General features: G+C 56.3%; 1 protein-coding gene across 2 annotated transcripts in view; it reads right to left on the bottom strand.

Annotated features, from left to right (window-relative positions):
- Positions 1 to 6,181: 6,181 nt before the first annotated feature.
- SCUBE1 (signal peptide, CUB domain and EGF like domain containing 1) overlaps positions 6,182 to 26,669 on the bottom strand; it is a 135,034-nt gene continuing 114,546 nt past the window's right edge. For both annotated transcript variants that reach the window (XM_044778191.2, XM_044778198.2), the window contains 12 exons: positions 22,914 to 23,033; positions 22,463 to 22,567; positions 21,392 to 21,508; positions 20,452 to 20,589; positions 18,707 to 18,910; positions 16,671 to 16,832; positions 15,121 to 15,288; positions 12,991 to 13,152; positions 11,062 to 11,259; positions 9,286 to 9,438; positions 8,839 to 8,918; positions 6,182 to 7,043 (listed from right to left, as the gene is read on the bottom strand). In XM_044778191.2, the coding sequence (XP_044634126.1) occupies positions 6,891 to 7,043; positions 8,839 to 8,918; positions 9,286 to 9,438; positions 11,062 to 11,259; positions 12,991 to 13,152; positions 15,121 to 15,288; positions 16,671 to 16,832; positions 18,707 to 18,910; positions 20,452 to 20,589; positions 21,392 to 21,508; positions 22,463 to 22,567; positions 22,914 to 23,033 (1,760 nt within the window). In that variant the 3' untranslated portion in view covers positions 6,182 to 6,890. The remainder of the gene's footprint in view (positions 7,044 to 8,838; positions 8,919 to 9,285; positions 9,439 to 11,061; positions 11,260 to 12,990; positions 13,153 to 15,120; positions 15,289 to 16,670; positions 16,833 to 18,706; positions 18,911 to 20,451; positions 20,590 to 21,391; positions 21,509 to 22,462; positions 22,568 to 22,913; positions 23,034 to 26,669) is intronic.

Below are 26,669 nucleotides of genomic sequence, written 5' to 3'. Positions count from 1 at the left end.
CGTTTGTGACTGGCTTGTTTCACTTAGCGCGATGTCTGTAAGGTTCACCCCCGTTGTGGCACGTGTCGGAACTTCATTCCTTTTTAAGGCCGAGTTATGTTCCGTTGCCTGGATAGACCATGTTTTGTTTGTCCAATCAGTCACTGATGGACACCTGGGGTGCTTCCACCTTTTGGCTAATAGAGTGCTGCTGATATGAACGTGGGAACAAACAGCTCTTCAAGACGCTCCTTTCAATTCTTTTGAGTATATTCCCAGAAGTTTCCTTAGACTTTCAAATCACTGTGTTAAACCAAGAAAAAACCTGGTCTTTATCATCACTTATTTGGAATATTAATTAGTATCATTTAATTAATATCATTTATATCATTAATATCAGTTAATATCATTGATAAATTTTTTTTTCTCCTGTTGAGTGCCTGATGCCAGAGGGTTCTCCACATTATTGAGGAGCGTAGTGGTTATTAGCCTTTTTGGGGTTCTAGATTTCTTTGAGAATCTGATGAAAGCCATGGATCGTGTTCCCAGAGAAATGGACGCATGTGTGCACACACACAGTATTGGTTGTGCATCCAGTTTCGAGGGGTCCCAGATCCCTGGGGCTCAGCGACTGTGGCTCCCAGATAGAAGTTCCGGTGTGGAGGACCATCTCCCGTTTCATCAGGCCAGTCAGGAGGAGAAATGGAATTTGAAACACACAAATTTTACTTTCTGCCAGCTCACTGAAGAACACGTCTGTTCCCTAACTTCGGGTGCCCTCCACATGCAGATCACAAGCTCACTGCTCTGCCTTCTGGAAGCTACCGTGGCTCCTTTATTTTCAGCCCTCAGGACAGCCAGGGAATGTCGGAAAAAAATTAGTTTCTTTTCTGATTCCAGGTATCTTTTTCCTTTATATCATGACTTCTGATGAATGAAAGAGCAGTATTTAAGTTCATTTCCTGTTTATTATTAAAGTGATTTTCACAAATGTTTAATTACATGCATATGTATGAACACGGAGAAAACAAGACTTTGAATATTCGAGGCAACTAAAAGAAAAACATGGTTACACTGATATCTGTCACTCTTGTGGGCAGAGTGATGGCCAAAGCGCCTGGACAGTCCGGTGCCTTCATGGGCACCCAGAATGAAGGCGCAGGCACAAGGGCTCAGCTCTCTGGTCCCTCACTGCCATCACCCCCCACCAGTGGTCTGCGGATATCCTGTTCCGAGAGCAACATGGACCGGGTCTGCTCAGACTGTTTAAGGTTCTGATCTCAGAGGGATACGATGTTTCTCCACAGATCTGTGTGGCTCCTGGACTGAAAAACAAAATACTTGGCATCTGTCAGCTTTCTCTTTCTCGCCCTACTTCCCACCGCACTGTCTGCTGAGGGACACCCACAACTCTGATGTGCGTGTGCTCGAGGCTGAAATAGGGGCAAATGGGGGATAGGCCCCAGCATGTATCCAGGGTTGCACAGGGCCTCGGCTGAAAGCGGTGGGAACCACTCAGCGTGAGTGGGGAGCCGGACTAGCCTACTGCGTGGGCTCCGAGTTGAATGGAAGAGACCTGTCCACCCAGGGAGGAGGCAGAAACCCTTTCTCTGAATGAGTTTTCAGTGCTTGTTCTGGAGGGAGGGAACGTCAGGAAGCCCCGCCACCCACAACCCTCCTAGTCCTCCCCTCTCTCTGGCCTTCATCTGCCCGCCCCCGAAGCTCCACTGCCTGAGCTGATCTCCGAGTTTCCCAGTCTGTAAGATTCAGTTACGAACATTTCACAGAGACATTTCCTACTTTGGGATTAGATGGCTTTGGGTTTGACTCTCAATTCCATGAATTACTATTTGCCTTGGGCATGTCACTTGGCCTCCCAGAGCCTCAGTCTCCACAAGGGAAGAACAAGTTTAGCCCCACCCACCTCACAGGGCCTGGAGGATGGTTTGTGCATACGTTAAAGGTTGAGCCCTGCGCCTGGCAAGCAGGCGGACGATGGCCCTTCATTGCTTCCTGCTGAGAGCTGGAATTTCAGAGCCTCACTTTAGAGGGTCATCTCGGGGCTGGGGAGGCCTTAGGGAAACAAAGGGTCCTGTTCTTTGGGGGCCATCTTGCAGGGTGCTGGGAGGGAGCGTGTGGCTGTGCCTGAGTCGTCTGTGCCCGGGGAGGACTCACCCCCTCCTGGTGCCCTCTCCAAGAAGCAAGGCAGGCTGGATAAAGCAGACTCCAGCTCCATGCCAGCCCTGTGCCTGGCACACAGTAGGTGCTCAGGACTTACTCCTAGAGGGGCTGTCGATCTGCAGGTGCTGCAGGGGCAGAGGCAGTTGAAGGAGAATAGGAGCTATCTGCTCTATCTTCATGTGTGGGATAGACAGTGTGTCTCAACCATCAAGTTCATCTGCCTTTGGCCTGAATGATGTCAGCTTGGTGCCGTCATCTGGTCAGAAGGGCTGAGCTGCCACCATGGGTATCTTTGGTGAAGAAAAGGGTCCTTGATATAAGATGCAGTTTACTAGGTTGACTAAACTTCCAAGTATGGAGTAAAGGAGGTAAAAACAGCTGGGGTCCCTGGGTGACAAGGAAGGAACCTCCTTTCTGGAGCACCGGCTGTGCCAGGTGCAGGCAGTGGGCAATGCATGGGGCAGAGACCGCTGTCCTGGGCCTGCTGGCAAGGGTCCCAAGTTCGGCAGTCTTGGCCTCTGTGCATCTCTCTCTGCTGGTGGAGAAGGGCGGCAGCATTGTGACGCTGGGCTGGCTGCAGCTTCTCCTTCCGGACATCAAAATGGAGGTCGGTGACCCTGGCTCTGCTCTGCCCCCTCTGCAGACGCCCTCCCTCCCCACTCAGGGTCCCAGGAGGCGCTGGAGGGAAGGACTGCCTTCTCCTGATGAGAGCGTTGGGCTCTGCTCACCCCCAGGACAGCCTGATCACCTTTATCTCTGTGACAAGAGGGTCTTCCAGGTGATCCCCAGAGCCCCTGGCTGTGGTCTCTGCCTTTCTAGGAGCCGAGCACACAGTAGGTGCTCAGCAAATGCCTGCTAAATGACCTAAGTTAGTTTAGTATCTTACTTTGCTGCTGGGGGTGGGTGGAGGTGCTAGAATAATTACTCAAGTCCCAGGATGTCACGTAGGCACCCACTACAGCTCCTGCAGGCCGGGGGTCTCTTGTCGTGGAAAATGGGTGACCTGGCTGTGTGTCTGGGAGAATGAGGGTTCAGGCAGGACAGGGGTTTTAAGAGGTTGGGGAAAGAGGCTCTCTCTTTCAAAGCCGGCCTCTGGGGCCGTTGCTTTCTGGGCACTTTTTGGCCCAGGTTTCAGTTCTGCTTTCTCTGTGTGTCCCACACTACCAGAGAGCAGGAAGGAACGCTTCCCGAGGCCGCCACTGCGGGCCCCATGCCTCCTTGAGTCTGTGACCACAGAGGTGAGGGGAGCTGGGGAAGGCCAGCCCCTGGGGAGCCAGATCTGGGAGGAAGGAGGTCACTGGCAGATGCGAGCTGGGGGGTGAGGGTGCAGAGGCTGAGTCCACTGTTTGTGAGATTAGACGGAGAGCCCCGGGCGACGAGAGAGGCCAGCACAGGGCTATGGCTGCAAGGCTCTGGCTCAGGCAGGAGAGGAATGTGGGGAAAACAAGCCTGTTTGGGGAAGCAGAGGAGGCCACCTCAACACGCACTCACTGAGGGCGTGGCTGGCCACTAAACCTCAAGGCAGAGTCTTTCCCTTTCCTTGGCATGTTTCCATGGAAGCAGCGAATGCCAGGAGATGCCAGGGACGCACGGCAGATGGGCTCCTTCCAGGCCCACCACTTCTGGGTGCCCCGGTGATCGGTGCGGGGGCACCGCGGTCCTCCACTGCCATCTTCAGAGCTTCTCAGTTGCCCCAGTGCCACGCTCCACTAGAAGCAGAACCGAGCTCATCAGAACCTCCAGGCCTTGGCACCTGCTTTTAGTCCTGGCCAATGGGACAGGCTTTTGCCTCCAGAAGCTTATTACTTTGCTCCTTTCCTTGGAGTTTATTGATTGGCCAGCCACCGAGGGTCCATGTGGGCCAAGGTCAGGGTGGGTCTATGGCAGCTCACGGCCAGTGTCTGGTCCAGGGGTGTGACATGCTCCTTTTGGCTCAGTCTCTCTCTGTCTTGCTTGTCCCTTGGGCAGCACAGGACTCCTGCACCACTGTCCTCAGCTTCCATCCTCTTCGGGATTCACCTTGGGGATCCACCCTACCTGGGCCCAGTGCTTGTCAGCATCCCCTTTCTCTCCACCTCCACCTGGAACCAGGTGAAAAGGCCCCCTCGTGTCAGCCAATTTACCATCAGCTTCCACAACATGGAAACATGGAGAAATGTGCTTTGTCGCTGGGGAGATCTCCCAGGACCACAGGCCCCGAGGAATAGGAACAGCTCTGGGATTAACAGGTGGGACCCCCAAGCTCCCCACTGTGGGGCTGGAAGCTGACATGGAAATTGGTGACAGACTGCACCCCTGCACTTGGAGTCCCCCTGCTGGTGTGGGAGGTGGTTTTACTGGGGAAGGAGGGCTGGATGGTGACTGCGTGGGCAGCTGGTGAATTTGGGCTGCAGGCTACCTGGTACACTTGAAGGGCAAGGGGCCCCACATCTGAGTCCGCCCTTGTCCTGCTCTGCCCAAGGGACACTGGGCAGGGTCTGACCACAGTGGTGGTGAGAGCTGCAGAACGTGGGTTGACTCCCACTGAAACAGCGGATTACTGGGTATGTGGGTGGCAACTGCCAGAAGCTACTCAAAGGAGCAGCAGGAAGAGTTCAGGAGAGGTGAGGGCTCTTTCTGGTCATCTGTGGGGATTTTGAGGGAATTAAAAACCCTCCCTGGCCCCTCCCCTGGGTAGCCGTTGCTGGGGCTCATTCTGGAGAGCTCATCTAATTTATGGGGATGACCAATGGCTTGACAAGGGAAGAGAGGCCCCTTTCTGGAAAGTTAGGCTGGCCTTCAAGGCCCGTGACCAGGGCAGGGGCAGTGTGGCCCTGACAGGGTTCATCAGCTGACACTGACCTACCCACCATGCAGCCCATTCCAAATTGGGTTGGATTTTGGCAGAGGAGGTGCAGATGGCAGCACCAGCCGGCCTGGGGACTTGCCAGTGCTGATGCAGGTAATGGCTGTGAATGATTCCTGAGTTCCACGCCCTTTTCTGGATTGTAAAATTTGTTATGACCTGCCTTGTCACCAAACCCTGAGTCTCGTCTGCCCTCAATCTCCACGTGCCAGAGGCGCTTCTCAAACTGTGCTCATCTCCAACTGGGTCAGCCTGGGTCTGGGGTGAGGAGAGGAAACCGCCTAGAGGCAGCCACCTAGAAGGGGGGATTGGAGTTCATCTTAAGATTCTCCCATGTTCCTTGGAGTTTTGAATATTTGTTGACCCTAAAAACACAGATCACTTCCTACGCGTGTGCTACAGCTGGCAGTCAGCGGTCTGGTGGCAGGCAACACCTCAGCACGTCAGAGGTCTTCGCGAGAGCTAGCCCAGGCGCTGGCTTCCTGAATGAGAGGAACACTATGCAACCTGGTCAAACTCCAGACTTTTCTTTTTTAAAGAGAGACACTGAGAGGGAGGCAACATGGCGCAGCAGAAAGAAGAGTGTACTGGGAGCCAGGCCTCCTGACAGCTGGCCGCCTCTGCCTGGGAGCAGCCACCAGCCCTCCCTGGGCCTGTTTCCTCACCGGTCAACTAAAGGAGTGGCTGATGCTCTCTGAGGCCCCTCGTGGTCACACAGCCTGTGCTCGCATGGGAAAGGCCTGGCCTGCTGGTGGCATGCAGGCACAGCATGGACCCCAAGGTCATGGCCTCCAGGTCAGACATAGGACCTTTCCAAAGTTTACCGCTGGCCCCTGCACTCCCAGGAAGGGGTCCAAGGAGAAGCTGCCTTCCATCAAGTTCCATCTGAGGGCAACACTCCAGCAAAGCATTGGAGCCCAGTTCCCAAAGATTTTGCATCCAAAGTGTGTCCAGGGCCAGCCTGCCTTCTCCCCAGGCCTGTGGGCTTGCGGCCTCACGTAAACAGAGGTAGCAAGTGTCTGGAGAGTAGTTTAATCAGTCAGGGAGCTGGCAATAGCTGGGCTCACACTGGCTCGTGGGAGAAGAGGTGGGGCTCCAATTAACATTTACAGTTACTAGAGAGAATTTCCCTAAAGTACCCACAAATAGAAGTTTATATATCTTTATCTTTATATTTATATATATATATAGTACTTAATTAGATGCTCTATCAAGGGAAAGCACAAATCTACAGGTTCCCCCCCTAGCAGCTCTCTTCTGCCCCATCACAGAATCCTTAGAGCCCAACGACACGGTGCCAGTGTCCTGGGCCTGTGGCCAGGGGTGTTGGCGGGTGTGGACGCCCTGCAGCCATCGGCACCAGCTTATCAAGCCCACCAGACCATCCTTCACACACTCTCCTTGCATGGCTGGGCTTGCCTCCGAGAGCCTCCCCTGAGACAGCGACAGCGGCAGCCACTCTCCTCTCTCCTGAAGCCTCAGCTGGAGTCGCATGCACTTTCCAAATGTGCACTCTGCCCAGACCACCCTTGTGGTGACATGGAGCATCCTGGCCCAGGCAGCATCCACCAGTGCCGGCTCCGGAGAGGGCACTTGGTGTCCTGGAAATGAACAGGCCAAGGGAGAGAGAGGGAGAAAGGCTGCCTTAAGCAATGTTTTCCCAGTGGGGCGGACATCAGAGGAGTGCAGCCGGACGGGGGTCTCTGCCTGGGCATGGTCTCGCCCTCCGCGAGCTGCTCAGGGTTTCCTGAAGGGCAGACGCTGTGGTGATTTCCCAAGGCAACGTGGAGGCGCGCGGAGCCGCCTTTCAGCTCCTACTGTGGAGGGCAGGAGCTCCCAGCCCTCCCCAGGACACCGCCACCCCGGCAGCGCAGCTCCGCCAGCGTTATTTGTAGGGCCGCAGGAACCGGGACACTTTGGACCGCAGCAGTTTGATGAAGGACCGCGGGAACATCTCCTTGGACTCCTGGGCTGTGTACTTGAAGTAGTTTTGGGGGTGGGCCAACACGTCGAAGAGGGCCTTGATCAACTTCTTGTCCTGCAAGATACATTGAGGCCGGGCTGAGACCAAGGGTGGGGCTGGGGGCGAGGTCAGGGGGAGGAGGCCTGGGGCTAGGCCGGCCCAGGGCCTGCAGGGGCCTGCGGGTGTCTCAGGATGGGGGAGGGGGAGAGGAGGGCTGGCTGGTGGGTTTCAGGACTCCACAAACTCTCTGCCATGAACAGCTTTTTTCCTTTTAATAGTTTAATTGGTTTTTAAATAATCTATTGGTTTTAACACTTGGGGTTCCAATATTTTATTTAAAAAGGGTTATGCTTCAAAAATAAAACAAAACCACTTGTTGAAAACCAGAGAACCAGAGCAGGGAGCACAGGTTCTGGAGGCGCCTACACCTTGGCCTAGGGAAGCGGCTCCGCTGCTCTGAAGTTCAGTTTTCATCTGTGCGAGGGGCAACCACCCTCCTCTTAGGGCTGCACGAATGAGAGCAGGTATTCTGGGCCGCAGGGGTGCCCCATCCAGGTGAGCTGGGAGGGTGTGAGCAGCACAGGCGGCCAGAGGCTGGGCTCACAGAACGGCATCTGGAGGGGCAGACGCCATCTATACTCTGTCACTTACTGGCTGGGGCTCCTCTCTGAGTCCAGGGTCATCATCTGTAAAGTGGGGCAAGGCTCCCCTGGAGGAGGACCTGAGGAGCAGGGCTGAGGCCTGGCTGAGGCCTCCTGGAGGAGGACCTGAGGAGCAGGGCTGAGGCCTCCTGGAGGAGGACCTGAGGAGCAGGGCTGAGGCCTCCTGGAGGAGGACCTGAGGAGCAGGGCTGAGGCCTCCTGGAGGAGGACCTGAGGAGCAGGGCTGAGGCCCCCTGGAGGAGAACCTGAGGAGCAGGGCTGAGGCCTGGCTGAGGCCCCCTGGAGGAGGACCTGAGGAGCAGGGCTGAGGCCTGGCTGAGGCCTCCTGGAGCCCCAGCAGAGCCCTGCTCACTGTCGCATATCCTCACTGTCCCGCTATCCTCACTGGGACGACCCTCTTGTTCCCGGTAAACAGGTCTGCACCTGAGGAGGGAAGTGAGAAGCTTCTCGCTCTGGGACTTTCAGGTCAGCCTGAGCGCAGCAGGAGTGCACCAGGCCTGGGGCTGGAAGCCCCCAACTCTGCGAGCGGTCCCTGTTTCTCAGACGCGGAGGCGCAGCTCAGAGGGCTCGCCCAGGGCCACCTGGCTGGAGCAGGAGTCAGCCGGCTGACTGGCCTAGCCCCGCTCTAGCCCTCTACCCCACCCTTGGCTCCCAGGCTGGGGTGCTGTCTGCCCAGAGCCTGAGCCATGGCCAGAGCCCCAGGGCCCAAGCAAAGCTCTGGATCCAGCCTCTCATGGTGAGAACCCAGGGCCCTAATCTGGCCAGTGCCTGCGGTGTGATGGCCCCAGGCCACCTCGATGACAAGGTGAGGTGGCTCTGCTTCTCAGGGCCAGGAGCAGGATGCGGAGGGAGTCAGTCCCAAAGGCAGCGGTGGAGCCCACTGACTTCACGATACCACCCTGTCAAACTACCCCTACTTCTCAGATGAGGAGAGGGGCTGAGAGCTGGTGAGGAACCTGCCAAGGACACGTCACCGGGTCTGGGCCAGACCCCACCAGACCAGCTTGTCTTAGATCTCCTGGTCTAGAAGGACAGATACACTGGACTCAGCCTCCCGGCCCTCTGTCACCTTCTCCTCTCCTGTCACCATCCTCCTCCCCTCACTTCTCTGGGGGGGGGGGGGGCGGGTAGGGGTTGGGGCCGGGGCAGGGATGGCCCTGGAGCATCGCAGGCTGCATGGATCCCTTCCCATGAAGAGGCTCACTCACCTTCAAAATTTCCTGGTGGTTCTCCGAGGCATAGAGCCGCCCATCGCGCACGATATCTTCTATTAATTGCTGGTAGTCCTCTGCGAATCCCCCAGCAGGGGAGGGGGAAGGTGAAGGGCTCCAGACACGTCTGCTTCCCTCTCGCCGTCAGCCTTTGCCCGCCCCTGCTCCAGCCTCCGTGCCTTTGTACCCTCCACCCAAACTGTTCTCCTTGAGGTTTGGCTAGCTGGAAAACCCCTACTTAACCTTCAAAACCCTGCTTGGGCAGTGCCTCCTGCTGAAGCCCACAGACACACTAACCGCTCTCTCATCTGCACCACCCGTACCCCTGTCTGCATCTGTGCCAACCCTCGCCCCCACCAGGCTGGAGCTCCCTGAAGCCAGGATGTGTGATTTGTCTGTGTCCCCAGGGCCAGCCTGGGCTGGGCGCAGTGTGGCTACACTCACCGTCATAGGTGACATAGGGCACCTGGAACCCTTTGCCGCTGTTGCCTTCGTTGGATTTGAACTGGATCCAGAGCTTCCGGGAGCGGGAGGTGAAGGCGATGGGCCTCTCGTAGGTCTGGCAGGTCTCATAGGTGGTGATGGACGTGGGTGAGGCTGGGGTGGGGCAGGGGCAGCCATTGCTGAGCTGCGCAGAGCCGCAGCTCCTCACCTGGCCCCGTCCTCCTGCCTCAGGTGGCTCCCTTGTCACCCAGTCAGCCACCCAGCACGTACAACGCCTCATCCCCCAAATATTCCAGCTCTCCAGTCCATACTTGTTCCCTCTGCTTCAAAAGCCCTTCTCTACCCTCAACCCTAATTCCTACTCATCCTTCTGAGACCAGTTTCTGTGCACCCTCCTCCAGGAAGCCTCCCCGACTGCTCCATCTCCACCCTACTATGTTCCTGCTGTGCTCTGGCGAACCCTTTATTATAGCCCCTCTCTGTAGGGTTGTCACTGTCTCCCTCCAGCCAATTGCTCCTCAAGGACAGGGCTCATGCCTGTACCCAGCACAGGGCAAGGGCTGGGGTGGGGGGTCAGATTTGGGAAGTCCCCTCCCTCTGTGAGCAGATGAACAAGGGTGAGCCTGCTGATCCCTGGGGTGCCTGGGGCTTGCCAAAGGGTGCCCCACCTCCTCACTGCTCCCTGGAGAGCCTTCGTGAGGTCCCCTTGAGATGGGGGAGGCTGGGTCCCCTAGAGCTCAGCCCTGTGGGCAGATGGTGGAGAGGATGTGGGACACTAAGGAGGCTGGTGCCAGAAGGGGCGGGGGATGGTCCCTGGCTGGGCCTGACTGGCTGTGGGATCCCGGGCAGGTGCCTTGCCCTTTCTGGCCCCAGTCCTCCCATTCACACACTGGGGCTTCCCGGCTCTTCAGCGACACTAAGTGGGTGATGACTGCACATGGTAATGAAGCCTAAGCAGAGCAAAGGGGCACAGAGTGGATGGAAGCCCCCTCCACCTGCCGCTCCTCTGGCCAGTCTCTGCGTATCAGAGACACTCTAGGCCCAGGTGGGCAGGCACGCTTTTGTGTCTGCCTGTGTCCTCCTCCTTCTTCCCAAACATTCTGACCGGGAGCTTGCTCCATGTGGGCCCTACAATAGCAGTGAGTTGCCCAGCCTAGGCACACACCGTAAGGGATTTAACCTGGTCCTTGGGGGGACATGGGGCTTTCCTGCCTTGCTTGCTGCTGTGGCATCTGAGCACACTTGTCCTCACCTGCTGCTGAGGGGCCAGTGCTGCCCATCGCCTGAAGTCTCACCATGAGTCCCTGACAGGGTGACGAGCCAGGAGGCTGGGGCTCACGGAGGGGAAGGGACAGCGCTTCTGACCCTGGGGCGTCTTGGGTGCTGCACAGGCTGGCTCTTAGCGCCCCCAAGACTCAGAGCGGGGAGGAGGCCCTGCAGAGTAGGGGGTCGCTCCTGAGGTTTCATTCTGGGCTGTGTGACAGGACACAGTGGGACAACTGGGATGAGAGACTGGCTTGTGGTCAGTGTTGCGATCAGACCTGACCAGGTCCTGATTCCCATGCTGAGGGCGCACCCTCAGCTCTCGGACCCTTCCACAGAGCTCTGTAAAGCCCAGCTCCTGGAGTCAGACAGAAGTGGACTTAGACCCTGCCTCACAGACACACCCTGGCAACCTGCTCCCTGGCCCGCGGAGCTGTGCCGAGGGCATGAGGGGCGTGGCAACACGGCTGAGGCTGTCTCTGGTCCCGCTGCCCCGCTTCCACTGGCACGTACCGCTCTTCCTCATGACCAGGACATCGCCACACTCATCCTCAATGGGTAGGAAGATCTCGGGGACCACGATGAGGATCCTGCGCTTGGGGGGCGGCGAGATGTGCCACACGCACTCGGCATTGGCGGGGTAGTCGCCAGGGTAGTTGGGGGACTCGATGTAGCCCGTATAGTCTCCAAGCTCGCCGCCGCAGTGCTGGTCTGTGGGCACCGTGGCCCGTGGGCCTGCTCAGGCCTGGCTGGAGGGGTGCCCTGGCCGGTGGGCCCTCCACAGCCTTGGAGGCCCAGGGCGGGGCTGGCAGGTGTTCCGTCCCCAGCTTGGCTCACCTCCACCCGGCCCTCCCTGCCTGCTGGCCAGGTCCTGAGCATCTTCTCTTGGGGACCCTGTTTGGGTTGCTCCTCAGCGGGAGGGCAGGGCCCCATTCCCGTGCTGGCTCTCTGAGGCCCAGCCTGGGCGTCCCCTTACAGGGCACCCTCGGCTGCCTCGCCTGACCCTGCACCTGGGCCTGGTCTCCGCCTCCCGCCTGCAGCCGCTCGTCCCTCTGGAAGGCCCGCTCAGCGGCCCCGCAGGTGTCAGCTCTGCCCGGGGGCCCCTGCTCTCCTCCTCGTGTCGCAGCCAAGCTGCAGGTGTGAAAGCCCAGGAACCCCAACTTCCCCTTTCTCTCCACTCACTCTCTGTCCATTCCTTCACCGCCCCCTTCCCTGGGTGCCTGCCAGGCGCCCAGCATGGTCGCCCTCCCCACGGAACAGGAAGGCTGAGGACAAGCAGGCAACACACTGAGGAAACAGACGTGTCTCCCTTTCCTCTCCTTCGTAGCTAAACTGTGTGTCCTGAAGAGGCCAAAAGTGACCTTTTTATGAGCTAAACAGTTCCTAGCCTTAACCTGAGTTCTGCAAATAGAACTGAAGATAAATATTAAATCGACTTAATTTTTTCATACATTTCATTTAAATATCTTCTCAAGTCAAAATTTCTGGGAAACGTTTCATGTTCACCTTATTATTCCAGAAACTTCCCTCCCATTTGGTTTCCCTGCTTTTACTCATTAGGACGTGTAAAACCGTGTCTCTACCGAGCTCCACCAGTGCACCTGCTCTCCTGCCCCCGGAGGCCACGAGCCCAGGTGGGAGGCAGCCCTGGGCAGAGGGGATGGCGTCCACCTCCAGGATTAAATCCCTTTCTGTGCCTTTAGGCTGTTCCAGACATGACCGGCAACCCAGGAAAGGGATAACTGGCTGGACACTGATTAGGAAAAGGGCAAAATACCAGAAAATATGCCCCAAAGGACTCTGAAAAATGAATTAAAAATACCTGAAATAAAGAGAGCATCCTCCTTGTTATCCCCAAAGGTCTTGCTAAGTAAGGAGTTGGATATTATCTATTACCCAAACTGTCTTATGCTGTCCACTTTTGTTTTAGCTAAACTGAGCTTGTACACATGAGAAGCCCATCTGATCCTCTTCTTGCACTTCCACACCTTGTACACACTTAGCATCCTGCTTCCCGCAGCTCAGGGTGTCAGTTTGTGCCCAGTTGGCAGTCTAGATGGTGTGGCCTTCAGAGCTGCAGGGCCTGGCCCTTGGCAGCTGCCCCACAAGCCTTCTGCACCCTCCCTGGCACAGGGCCTGGCTTTTCCCTCTAGAGACCCAGAGCTCGAGCAGGGCCTGGCCTGGCACACAGGATGGGTGCAATCATGTCGCTCTGAGGAGCGGGACAGGCCAGGCTGCACCCTTGGTGCCACAGGGCTCTGGATGGATGCAGGATTCCCGTGGGCATCCCACTGAGGGATGCATCGGTATGAGGGAGCAGAGAGGAGTCACAGTCTCCCCTCAGACACCATGTGAGGTCAGGGCTCACCCTGCACCCCCAACCTGCCCCCAAGTGCCTCCCAGCGTTCCCAGTCCCCCGGATGCGGGAGGAGCAGCACCTACTCTTGCAGTGTGTGACGTTGGTGGAGCCATCGAAGTCTGTGCTGGTGTTGCCTGGACAGGTGATACAGTGGTTCTGGCCAAACTCGGGCTGGTAGGTGCCGACGGGACAGCGGATGCACCGGTGGGTGGTGGTGTTGTAATGGTGGCCCGGGGAGCAGTGCACTGTGGGGGTGTGGTGTTGGTGGGAAAGGGCGACGGGCATTCTCCCCGGGGCCTCCCAGACCTTGAGGTCTGTCTCAGCACAGAGTTCAAGGCCTTCCCCGCCACCCAGTGACCTCTCACCTAGCCCCTGAACAGGCAGACCCCTCTGTGCCCTGATCCCATCCATAACTGCGCACAGTGTGCTGTGGACCACAGGGGACCGAGCAGTGTGCGAACCGGACAAGTCCCTGCCCCTGTGGCTGACCTCCTACTCACACTACACCCCAAGCGGCGTAGTTCGTGTGCTCGGTGGGATGCCTGGGGAGTGAAACGTTCTAAGGCCAGGTGTGGAGTTCTCGAGAGGGAGGCCAGGGAGGGCGGCACTGAGGGGATTCTGAGTGGAGACTGAGCAGTGCAGGGCTAGCTGTGAGGCTATCCGGGGGAGGGAGTGTAAAGCACAGGCCCTCAGGTGGGGTGTGTGTACGTGCCAGGCGTGGCTGGAGTGGAGGGATCGAGGCGGTGCTGGCCGGAGGGGGGTCAGGGGTCATGTGGGTGAGCTCACGGGGTCCTGGGGGCCACAGTGAGGACTAGGCTTTCCTCTGAGTGAGGAGGGCCACCCGGAGCTGCTGCGTGTTCCAGGCTGCTTCCCTGGGAGTGGGCTTTGGGGGTGGGGGGCAGAGGTGGACAGGTGGACAGGCAGGACAGGTCAGGGTGATCCTGGGAGTGGTGGTGGTGGCCTGGATCAGAGGGGCAGCAGTGGGGTAGCAAGAAGTCCCTACAGTCTGGGTCTGCTTAGAAAATGGAGCTGGCAGTGGCCGTGGACAGACTGGATGTGAGGGGGGAGGGAATGAGGACTCAGGGTGACTCCAAGGTTCCTGTGAGCACCTGGCAGGATGGAGCTGCCGAGGACCGGAGCGGGGAGACTGTGGGGAGAGGATGAGGGGACTCTGGACATGTGGGGTTGGAGGTGCTTGTGAGACACAACGTGGAGCTGTCTCCTGGCGAGAGGGTGCAAAGTGGAGTTTGGGGGAGAGGCTGGACTGGAGACAGAGACTATTTAAACTGAGCAGATGTTTATCCAGACTCAAGAGCGAGTGCATCCAGCCTGGGACATCCTACTGGGGTGAGGGAGTGGGGGAGGCTGAGTGGGGGATGCTGAGCGGGGGCCCAGGACAGGTGCTGAAGGGGCCACTGTCATGGGAGATACGGACTGAGAAGTGACTAGGGCTCCAGCAATGCAGGGATCCTACAGGTGGCTGTGATGGAAGCAACTGCTGGGAGCAGTAGGGGTGACAGTCTGACTGGCTAGTGGGATTCAGGAGAGAGTGGAACCCAGACACTCTTTCTACAAGGTTAACAGGAAAGGGGAGCTGGAGGGGAGGGGGAACTCAAGAGTTAGGGTCTTCATTTTCAGACCAGAGGATTCAGAGCAGTCTGCCTGTTCAGCAGGTGGGGAGAGCTGCCCCAAAGGCTGATGGCTGAGAGGCAGCTTGTGGAAGGGGAAGCAGGGTCATCAGAGGAGAGTGCGGCCTGGGGCAGAGTGGATGCAACGGCTGGACTGCAGGCGCTGTAGGGCGGGTCTCAGTTAAGGTGAGGCCTCTACCTCACCCCACTGCCCCTGCTGCCTCGCGACTTCTTCACAAACTCCCCCTCCCCGTGCCAACCTTCCTTCTAGGGTCAGCTCAAAGCCCGCCCCAGTGCTCAGAGGAGCTGGCGGCTCCCCTTATTGCTTCTGGGGCTCAAAGCTCCAGACTGTAACTACTGCGCCCGCCTGGCCCTCTCATCTGGAAGCCTTGGGCCAGCTTGTGTTGGACCCCGTGTTGTCCCTGTCCCAGTGTGTGGAACAGTGCTGGTCACCAGTGTCCACCACCTGAAGGCTCCAGGCTCCTCGACTCTGGAGGTTTGCCAGGGCAGGGCATGAGAGGATTGAGGGAAAAGGTCCCTGAGCAGCCCCGCCCCGCCCCATGGGGTGAGTGGAGGGGTCCTCACCTTTGGCCTCACAGTCTTCGAAGGAGGCAGTGCCCTCGTGCTTGGTGAGCAACCCCCCTCCGCAGGGGAAGCAGCCGGTGCGCCCAGGTTCGGGCTGGTATGTGCCCACAGGGCAGGCCTGGCAGGGCCTGAAGCCGTCGGTGGAGAAAAAGCCTGCAGAGCACTGGCCTGGAAGTCAGAGGTCATGGCTCAGGCTGGCCAGAGGGGTTGCCTCGGTCCATGCTCCGCTCTCAGCCCTCGGGAAAGGCACCAAGGCACCGAGGCTGGGGGTGGGGGGGACCTGGAGGAGGAGGCCTGGGCTGCCCGAGGCCTGGCCCCCAGTCTGGATGCTGCTAGAGGCTCACGGGCTGTGTGGCGTTGGCCAGGCCTGGCCTTACTTCTCCCACCAACAAGTAGGGCTGCAGGTTGAAGAACACAGAAGTTGCTCTTTGGGGAAGTGTGGACCCTACACGTGGAGGTGGGAGGTCATTTATTTCAGAGGGGCTCTCCCTGGGGGGCAGGCACACTGAGTCTGCACATGAGGAACTGGGGCCGTTGAGCCCTAGGCTGATGCTGCCTTGTCCATCTGCAGGGCTGGGCCAGAGCAGAGGAGGGGGTTTGTGAGGTCCCCAAGGGCACAGCTGGGACAGAGGGAGGGGACCACACATTCTAGCAGAAAGTCAGGATGCAGAGGGTGTTCTGGTGCTGAGTGAGTGGCCTCAGCTCTGATCCTAGAATCCTCTGCTCCCACCAGCGGCCACTCTGGGCTCCCTAACAGTCACCATCCCCCCTAGGGGCAGAGACCACACTCCTGGAGAGGGTATTGGGTCAGAGGGCTGCCGGCCAGCCTGCAGAGACTCAGGGCTGGGCTCTGATGTCTCCTGTCCCTCAGAAAAGGCTAGCTGTCTTCATCACCCTAAGGATCCGATGCACCCACCCTGCAGGCACACCTTTCCCACCCATTCTCTTGGGTGATCCCCACAGTGGCCCGCCAATGGAGGCTGATGGGGGGTGGGGTTTGAGCCCATCTCACAGATGAGGTTAAGTCGGGTAGTAACTGAAAAAGCTCTTTGCAAACCAAATTGAGCTTGGTAAATTGAACAAGGGCTTTCCAAACCCCGTATAGGGCAAGTGTAAAGTTCTTTGTGTAGAGCATGGTCCTGGCCAAGCACATGGCACACTCCATAGAGCATTCTGATGGTGATGGAGTGCTCCATAAAATCTAATGGACTTGACAGAGCACCACGTACCTCCATTATAAACCAAAGCTGACCTGTAAATGATCAGTGTTTGTAACTGTAAAGTCTTTTCCAAACTGCGTGATGCAATTTTAAAGTACAGAGTGCAGCCCAGTGCTTGCTAACTGCCGTGCCCTCTGACACGTGGGTACCGTGGGTCTGCAACACATTTGCAAGTGTAGCTGCATAGAAGTCATGACAGGCTCTGGGGACAGAAAGAGCCTCATGAAGTGTCACGAAGCACCCGGGCCTTTGCTCTGGGAGCCTCAGTGGAGACAGGAGGCGCCCCCGTCCCCGCCCCGGCCTCTCCTTCCAGGGTGAGCCCAAACTCGCCTCCACATTCAGATACGTTGCGGGCACCAGCCAGGCCAAGCCCGTCATTGCTGGGGCACGGTGTGCAGCTGAGCTGGCCGTCCCCATCCTGGTAGGTCCCTGCTGTGCATGGCACACACTGGCCGGGCTCTCCGCTGAAGTAGGTCCCAGGCCCACAGGCCACTGTCGGGGCAAAGTGGAGAGATTGCTGGTGGCAGAGGTGGGGAGCTGTGCCAGGCAGTCCACCTCAAGCCCAGGCTCTGTCCTACCAGATAGGGCACAGCCCTCGTCCCTGTGGCTCAAAGGGAGCAGAGGGGCCCAGATTCATCCCAGAAGAGCCAGGGGTAGGAGCCATGTGGCAGCCATCGGTGAGGACCCTGGAGGCCTGACCTTGGTCTTGTGCCCCTTCCTGGCTGCTCTTGCTCAGGGTCCTCTACAGACCCCTCCCCCTCAGCCCTCTCATAAATGTCTGTGTCCCAGGGCTCCATCGGAGCCTTTATTCTCTCTCCACCCCCCATCCTGCTCTCCAGCCCTGACCCCTCGGCCTATGTATCAACTGCCTCTGGACATCCCACAGTCATTTCATCCAAACCAAGCTCACTCGCCCTCCCCATTCCTTCCCCAAGTGGTGGAGTTGGCACCTTATGAGCTAGGGCTGTGCAGTGGGGTTGGGGGAGTGACAGAGGCATGGGCAGGAAGGCCTGGCTGCTGAGGATGGTGCAGAGACGCTGGGCTGAAGAGCAAGTCAGTGTGGCTGGCTGCACTGAGCAAATAAGCAAGGTGATGAGTAAACAGGGAAACTGACTGAGAAAGTGAGTTAAGGAGAAATGGAGCCAAATGTCTCAGTGGAGAAGCTATTTAGAAACATGGAGAGAGGGAAGGTTAGAAAGAACCATGAGGCAGCTACAGAAACAATACAGGTGCATACGTGGGTATATGTGTGCAGATCTATACTTTCTAGTTCTGTCCAATGGGAGGGCCCAGCCGCAATGATACTCCAGTGGCAATGTGCACCCCAGCTTTTGGTTTCTACGTGTCACCCTCCTCTAAAAGGAACCAGGGCTCCTTGGAGATGTGGCTGATTCCGGGGCAGAGGCTGGGAAAGCACAAGTTGAGTCTGAAACATCTTTAGTGCCAGACAATAAGAGAATGCTCAACAAGTGAGGGGACACGTCTAAGGACACAGAAGCCAGCCTGATGGGGTGCACACTGCCTCATTGGGGACAGTCTGAGCACTGAATGGAATAGTGTTAGGAATGAATCACAATTCAGAGTAAAAGAGAAATCTGTGAGTCCACACTGATATAAATACAGACACACACGTACATGCACACATACACACATAGGTGAGGGGGAAGGGAGGGCTTTCCTACATGCGGACTAATAAACTAGTTAGCGCAGCCCTTGTCAGTGAGTGCGACGGCTGGTGGGTGAAGTTTGATGAGGAGCAGGATGTTGGTGTAAACTCAGAATACAACCCCAGAAAATCCTAATCAGTTGCAGAGGAAAAATGGTGAATAAGGTGGAGGAACGGGTGGCCCGCTGGGTCAAAATCCTGTGCCTGCTGATGGGGGCGCTGAAGAGCGGGCACTGACCAGCTGCCTTCGCTGGGATGCCGCCTGGCCGCCCTGCCTGAGCCCCCGCTGTGGCCCTGGCCTCACTGCGTCCCTGCAGCGCCGCTGCACCCCTGGTGGCCCTCAGCCTCACGTGTATCTTCGCTCTGCTCCTCCTCCGGGAGGCCTCCTCCAACCACATGGACTGGTCCCCGTGCTCCTCACGCCCCCTCCACTGTGGCCCTGCTGGTCTGCTCTCCCTATCCCATCCCTCTTCAGGACTGTGGGCAGGGTCACACGTATAGACGCTGACCCAGTGAGAGCCCTGCCCAGGGCCAGGCACCAGGGGAGCGCTCTTTAAGTGACAGCCACTATGATGAGTATACGATGCCTCTTTGTCCCCTCCTGGTCTGTCTCCCTCATGTGCTGTTTCCCCAGCCTGCGGGTGGAAAGGACACAGTAAGTTTGCAGTAGACATCTGAGTGGCTGTGGACAGGGACTCACCGCATTTGCCATCCTGTAGCACCTGGCCTGTGACGCATGCCCCCTGGCCCTCCAGGGCCTTGCTTGGCCGCTGGGCCACCTCGTACTCAGTGCCGGCGAGCTGGACGGAGAAATGCTGCCGGCTAACGGACTTCCGCAGAGTCTTGATGGCAGCCTGCAAGCTCTGCTCGGCTCGCTTCCGCAGGCAGTCCGCTTGGCAGGTCTCTGCAGGGGTGGGAGACACCATAACTGGAAACCCCCCTGGGAGCGGCCTTTTCCCAGAGCCTTCCCCTCTGCCAGGCACTGAGGTGGGCCAAGTCTCTGCTTGGAGCGCATTCTTGCAGCAGCCCTGTGGCGAGGCACCATTGTTGTGTCCATCTGACAGATGAGGAGACTGAGGTTCCGAGAGGTAAGACCTGCTCAAGGCCCTGCAGCAGATCTGAGTAGAGACCTGGCCTCTGCTGCTGCCAACACATCACCTCCCCAGGGCACGACTCGCTGATGGGTGCTCCTCCCTCCACTCAGACCCCTTCGAGGCTGCCACTGTCCTTAGGATAATGTCCAGCTCGCTGGCCTTGAATCCAAGGCCCCTTGTGGTCTGGGCCCTGCCTGCTTCGCCAGCGCTAACCCCCAGCACTGTGACCCTCACTGTGAACTCTTTCTAGCCATGCTGCCCTCCTCACTGCTTCCTGAACACAACCTGCTCTCTCTGACCTCTGTGCTTTTGTCTATTCTTTTTTGTTTGTTTGTTTTTGTAAGATTGGCACCTGAACTAACATCTGCTGCCAACCTTTTCTTCTTCTTCTTCTTCTCCTCCCCAAAGCCCCCCAGTGCATAGTTGTATACTATAGTTGTAGGTCCTTCTGGTTGTGCTATGTGGGACATCACCTTAGCGTGGCCTGATGAGCAGTGCCATGTCTGTGGATCCGAAGTGGCAAAACCCTGGGCCGCCAAAGCAGAGTGCGAGAACTTAACCACTCGGCCACGGGGCCGGCCCCTGTTTTTGCCTATTCTATTCCTTCTGCCAGAATGCCACTCACTGCAACCTCTTCCACTTGGTGAACTTTGATTTCAAGTCCTGATTCAAATGGCACCTCCTTTGGGAAGACTTCCTGGGTGTCTCTCTTGGGGAGAGACCTCAGCTCTGTGCCCTGTTTGTTCTCATGCCCCCACCATCCAGAGTCCCCCTTGGCACTGGGTACTTTGTGTGCATGTCTGCCCTTCCAGTGCTGGGAGTGTCACTAGTGCAGGGACCATGGTCTGATCCCCTCTTTCCACAGTGCCCAGGGCTGGGCACATACAGCACACATTTGCTGACAGATCTCAACTCCGGTCACAACTCAACACTCATTTACAGCCAAGAGGAAAGCACCGGTATGAAACAAATGCCGCATTACACGCCCCGCTCTGGAACCTGGGAGAGACAGGTCCTTGGCTTGACTGTTCTGGGGACCTGCAGGCGTCAGCGCTTCCAGGCCCCAACGAGGGCACGGGGGGTGGGTGAGGCTGTGTGCCTGTCACTGGGGGGCCCCAGCCCTGCTCCTCTCATTGCCCTGGGCCTCCGCTCCATCCTGGGCTATGGGCAGTGGTGTTATGGACCTACACTGATCCCTGCCAGTTGGCCCACTTGCCTGGCCAGACTCTACCTCCAGTAGCCAGGGCTCGGGTGGGAGCCCAGCTTCATGCCCGGCAGACCCTCGCCAGCCTTCCCAGTCTGCTGGCCTCCCTGAGGCCCTGAGCAGCCCATGAAGGAACCCCTCACCCACCTGAAGCCTCTTCCATCTTTGTCTCAACCTCAAACTCTGCTGTGATGTGAGTCACCTCCTTGGATGGGGACTTTCGGCCACGGCGCCTCTTCTTGGAGGAGTCACACTTGAGGGTCACAAAGGTCACGTGGCAGTTTTCTGGACAAGGAAGGGACCACTGTGGCAAAGGTGGCATAGGGTAGGGAGCAGGGTCCTACCTAGCCCTATCACAGACTGCCGTCAACAAGGGTCCCACCTTGCCTAATGGTCCACGGTGCAGATGAGGAAACTGAGGCTGGAGAAGGCTAGGGCTGGCTTGAGATCTCATGAGGGGTTGGTGGCTGAGCCAGGCCCTGCACCCAGCCCTTCTGAGACCATCGCACTGCTGCATATGGAGGCCCCTTGTGCATATTCCTTAGGGAAGCTGTGCAGCCCAGCTCAGGGCAACTTGGCCCAGGTTAGGCTTGCTGAGTGCTGAGGTTTGTCAGCTTTGCACCGGAACCCTAAGGTGCTCAGGAATCTTCACGGAGACCGAGCTGGGATGCTTTCCTGTGGGCCCTTCTCAGCACGCTTTTGTGGTACTGTTCCCCCACCCCAGAACATCCTTCTTGGCCACCCTCATTTAAGAAAGAGCTGCTGAGTGAGCCCTGTGTTCCCTCCATTTGGACACAAGCAGCCTACGCAGAAAGCCCTTGCTCTGGAGGAGCTCACTTAACCCCCATCAACGCAGGGATGATGGACCCCAGGGATGCTGGGGGACCCAAATTTTCCACCCAATCCCTAGCCTTCTTCCCAAGGGACAATACCGCTGTCTACAGTGAACCAGGAGTGGGGCTAAGGAACCATGGTGGTGAGGACAAAGAAAGGCCCTACCCTTGGAAACTCAGCCCCACTGGACCCTGGTCCCCAGGCACGGGGAGCCCCCCCCCCATGTCGGTTGGCACCAGGGCAGCCCACTCACCCAGCAGCAGCTGCCTCAGGGCCTCCTTTGCTGGCTCCCGGCTGCGGGCCTGGAGGTGGCATTTGGCATCTCGGATCTTGAAGCGGGCCTTCTGCCTGATGGGAGTGTCGGGGGCACCTGGGGAAAGCCAAAATTCCCCCAAGTGGTGGCCTCTCCTGTAGGCAGGGAGGCGGTGGTGGCCAGGGGCTGCAGAGGGAGTTCCTGAGTATAAGGGGACTCTTGGGGGACAAGTCCCCCAGAAGCTGGGGGTGGGGGAACCTCCGCTGCCTCATTTCTCCCCCTGCAAGGCCTCCACCTCCTACCCATCACCAAAGGCAGATCACACAGCTCGAGCTTTCGGGAAAGGGGGCAGAACAGAAGAGAGAGGGAAGCAAGGAAGGGGAGGGGCTTTGAAACAATACGGATGTCCAGAACCACTAACTCCTTTGAAAGCAAATCACAGTCCCCTGAACTAAAGACCCCTACGATCACAGATGCTCAGAATCATGTTGTGCCTGCTGATCATGCACACATGCGCGCATGTGATACACAAGGCAGCCCTACCACCGGATCCAGCACCCCGAACAGGAAAAGCCGCTGATGACACAGCCTCTTGCTCCTGCCGGCTGGAGAACTGGCTGCTCGGTGCTGACCGGGACCTGGCCAGTCGGTCCCCATGGGACCATGCTCCGGTACTTCTGGGGCAGGGTCTTCCAGGATAGCTCTGACTCTGGGAGCTTTTAGAACCTCACGGCCACAGCAGATATGGCTCACTCCACTGAAACTGAGTCTGAGACTCATAGACTCATAGCGCTTTAAGGTCACTGAACCGTCTGGAACCGTGGCCCTGAGCCTCAGAGCCAGAAGGGCCCTTCCACGGTCCACTGCCCCTGAGCTTGGACTCAGCCTGCAACCTGCTTGCTTCTAGGTCCCAGCCCTGCTCTTCTCTCCCCAGCACAATGGGCCATGCTGCACAGGCCCCAGGCAGGAAGCTTTTCCCTGGGCATACCCCTCTCTCTCCCCCGAGCATGGTGCTGGATGCAAAGTCAAGGGTTGTCCAGGTGCGTGCGGCATGGACAGGCCAGGGGCTACCTGAGCAGCTGGGCCCGGCGCCGGAGCTGGTGCTGTTGCGTTTCTGTAGCGTCTTGCCCTGGAGACTTGGGACACCGCAGCTCAGGCTATAGCTGTTTTCCGAGTCTGCAGAGAGGCCAGTGATGAAGTGGGCCTGGGTGCCCCTCCCTTCCAGCACCCCCAGAGGCTAGGGGCCTCAGAGGGGTCAATGAATTAGATGAAGGTCAGGACTGACCCTTGTGTCAGTTCATTTCTGCCACACGGCTATGGAGTAAGTGGCTGGGCAGGAATGAGCCACTGCACTTGTTGAGAGGGACACTGCAGTCCACAGAGAACCTGACAGCTGCCCAGGATCACTCAGTGATCACCCCTGGGTGGGGCTCTCTCCTGGAGAACAGTAGGGAGCAGGGGCTGGACCCCAGGGAAGGAAGCCCCCCGCCCACCAGGCCATCTCGGGACAGCCTCAGGTTACCTGGCATGAAGAGTGTGTGGGCCGGGCAGGAAAGGAAGCAGCTCTCCACACTGCCCACCTTGCTGCAGGACAGCTGGGCCTGGGGTGAGGCCTTGGCCCGAGAAAAGCACTTGCCTGTCTCTGAGGAGAAGGAAGACACGAGAGGGCTTGAGGAGGCCAGGGCGGAGGCCTTCTGGAGCTGGCAAGGCCCCTGAGCACAGACCAGCAGGGACTCCCACCACACCTCTGTCCTGGGGCCAGACCGTCTTGGTGGAAGGGGCTGGGAGATGACTGGGTCCACATCCATTTGGACATGTGGGGATGCGGGGCCCAGGGAGCTGGCTTGCTCCCTCCTCCCCTGACACTAGTCCAGGCTGTCTGTGAGAAGGTGCACACCCCACGCCCAGACCCGAGGGCAGGGCTGAGTTCTCCAGAGCAGGTGTCAACACCCATCTGGGGAAAGGAACGGCTGAAATGGACATGGGCTTCTGGGCAGTGACCGACCTCTACGCATGGCAGGGTCACTAGATACACCTCTGTGGGGCAGCCTCCGACACATCCGCCAGGTGCCTGAAGATGTCCCACATTGAGCTCGTCAGAGTTTCTCCTGTGTGTACTTATGTTTTGAGGATTAAAAAATTTCCCAGACTCCTAGGAAGAGCCTGACAGGTGTACAGCATTGGTAATCTTCAGAGCTGGTTTCATGGATGTCTAACTGGTCAATGACAACTGGCTTAAAAGAACACGCCTCTGGAAGCATTGCAATGAGTCTGTCATCAAGGGTGGAGTTACTCCAGTGAACGCGCTGAAATAGGGGACTTAGTTGAAAAAATAAGTTGGAGTGGGAAATTGCCAGTTTGGATGATCTTCAAGATGTGGCTGAACATTTTCAAGGAGTCTTTAGAAAGTAAATAATCTAGAAATAAAAGCAAACTTATGGCTCTCCAGATAAAACATCTGATCCCCCCAAATAAATACAAGACCAAAAGTCCTCTGTTCCCAGAGAATCAAGAAACACGAATAAAACACTCGCAGACAATGCAAGCCATGAGGGCCACCGGGAGACCCAGCATTCGCACTGTTAAGAAAGAGGACAACCATCCACCAATTTCCAAGGGGGACAGCAGCCCCCAAGGGTTCCCTGAATTTTTCTGAATTCCTAAAGGGAACTGTCAATAACTAGATGGACAACAACGCAGCTTTCTTGTTCGCATGGGGGTCACTCATTGGGAGAGGTGAACTGCCGACCCTGAGCAGCCCCGCCCGTCCTTGCTGGGGACACTGAGGGTGCCCTGCTGGCTCTTTCCCCGGGCCACCGCTCAGGGCAGTGCTTGCAGTGAGCAGCTTCTAGGGGATGAGGGAACCCTCCCTCCAGACAAAGAGCAGGCTGGCTTCCGTCCACTCTAAAGCGGCGAGTGTTCCGAGCCGGTGTTCCTCGGCTCTGATGCAAACCCCCTGCCTGCACAGCACCCGCCGGGATGGATGGGATTGGGGCCGGTGAGAGGCACCGGCGCAAGCGTGCCGCTCTGCTGCTTGCTGTGCTGTCGCACTAAGTCCCCGGTCTCTGACGCAGGCGTCTCAGGACTGCTGCTGCACCCAGGGAACAGCTCAGGCACGCCTACTCAGCTTGGACAGCAGGGAAACCTGACCCCACCACATATACCATTAATTCCACCACTGCAGAACATCGGAGCCCTCAAAGAAAAGTTCAAAGGTGCCCGAGAAGCAAGAGGGAAGGCAAATTGACTGATAGTAAGTGAAAAAAAGGAAAAAACATATGTTTGCCTTAAAGCAAAAATATCTAGCTGTGGAAGAATGTGAATGAAGATAGTAAGAGGCAAATTTGAAAATGGACACGAAGTTGTAGAAGGCTTGAGGGGACAGGACTTGATCGGCTTCAGTCTACTAAAACCACTCAAGTGGTGGGACTTTCTAACAGGCCGCAGTTCTTTCCCAAGTTCCAACCTGTATCTGCTCCTTTGGGACTGTTTCAGAGACAACCCTTCCTTCTCCGGGTCAGAGCCCTACACGTGTGGTGGGGAGGGGTCTACTCTGCAAATGGAACTGCCAGTTAAAATATACCTAAGATGTTCTTTTTAGAAGCCCCAGAAAATTCTCCTACACAGATTCAATTACAGCTGAGGAGCCTTAACATATCTACATTCTGTATGATGCACAATCAGAATCCCTGGGCTGAAGCTTCCACACCAGCAGAACAGCTGCAACAGAGCCAGGAAGAGTCGAGGTTGAGTCTTCCCAGGTTGCCATGAACTTTTCTTTTTTTTGGGAATGATCGTGCCAAGGTTAGGCCATGCTCTCAGGGTGCAAACTCAACCACATGGCAAGCACCATGACCAAGGCTTGTCCTCCCTGCCCCAGAGCAACTGTAGCCATGGATAAAGCAGTTGAAGCATCTTCAGATCTTGTTCTAGAATCACCTTTAACTCTGAGGGTACCATATGCAGTATGATCCCTATTGCGAACTGAAAACACCCAGTACTTTTTCTGCTTGTCAATGAACTAATTATGGTGTCTGGTTCCTTTCTGCTTCTCATTACGGATGAGTAACTCTCCTACCCCTTCCTGAGGGAGAAAGTCATCTTTGTGTGTCTGTATTTCAAAAGTGTTCATATTCAGAATAGATCTTTTAGACTCTATACCAAACCTTGACTTAATATTGTTTGTTGATGGGACTTATCTTAAAAATAAAAGATATCTTAAAATTCATGTGGAAATTTAAGGGAAGTTCAAGAATAGCCAGATAAATCTTGAACATGAAAAACAAAGTTGGAAGATTTGCACTGCATGATTTAAAAATTTACTATAAAGCTACAGTAATCAAGACAGTGCGGTATAGGCATAAGGACAGACAAATACACCAATGGAATAGAACTGAGAGTCCAGAAATAAACCCTCACATTTACAGCCAAATGATTTCAAGAGGATGCCAAGATAATTCAATGGGGGAAAAGAATGGTCTTTTCAACAAATGATGCTATTACAAGTGGATCGCCATACACAAAAGAATGAAGTTGCACTCCTATCTCACAGCACATAAAAAATCAATCCAAAATGGATCAAAGACCTAAATGTAAGAGCCAAGACTATAAAGCTCCTAGAAGAAAATAGGTGTAAATCTTTGGGAGCTTGCTTTAGGCAATGGTTTCTTAGAAATGACACCCAAAACACAAGCAATGAAAGAAAACACCAGATGAATTCGACTTTATGGAAATGAAAAACTTTTGTGCTTCAAAAGACACCATCGAGAAAGTGAAAAGAGAACTCACAGAATGGGAGAAAATCTGTGCAAATCCTATATCCAATAAGTATCTAGAATATATAAAGAACTCTTACAACCAAATAATAAAGACAAATAACCCAATTAAAAAATTCGCAAAGGAGGGGCTGGCCCCGTGGCCGAGTGGTTAAGTTCGTGTGCTCTGCTGCAGGCGGCCCAGTGTTTCGTTGGTTCGAATCCTGGGCGTGGACATGGCACTGCTCATCAAACCACGCTGAGGCAGCGTCCCACATGCCACAACTAGAAGGACCCACAACGAAGAATATATAACTATGTACCAGGGGGCTTTGGGGAGAAAAAGGAAAAAATAAAATCTTTAAAAAAAAAAATTGGCAAAGGATCTGAGTATTTCCCAAAGAAGATATACAAATGGACAATAAGTATATGAAAAGATGCTCAACGTCATTAGCCATCAGGGAAATACAAACCAAAACCACAATAAGATACCACTTCACACCCACTAAGATGACTATACTCAA

This window comes from Equus asinus, chromosome 4 (genome assembly GCF_041296235.1).
Source record: "Equus asinus isolate D_3611 breed Donkey chromosome 4, EquAss-T2T_v2, whole genome shotgun sequence".
Taxonomy (NCBI): Eukaryota; Metazoa; Chordata; class Mammalia; order Perissodactyla; family Equidae; genus Equus; species Equus asinus.
The sequence above is the reverse complement of the archived record's forward strand: the minus strand, read 5'-3'. Positions and strand labels throughout refer to the sequence as shown.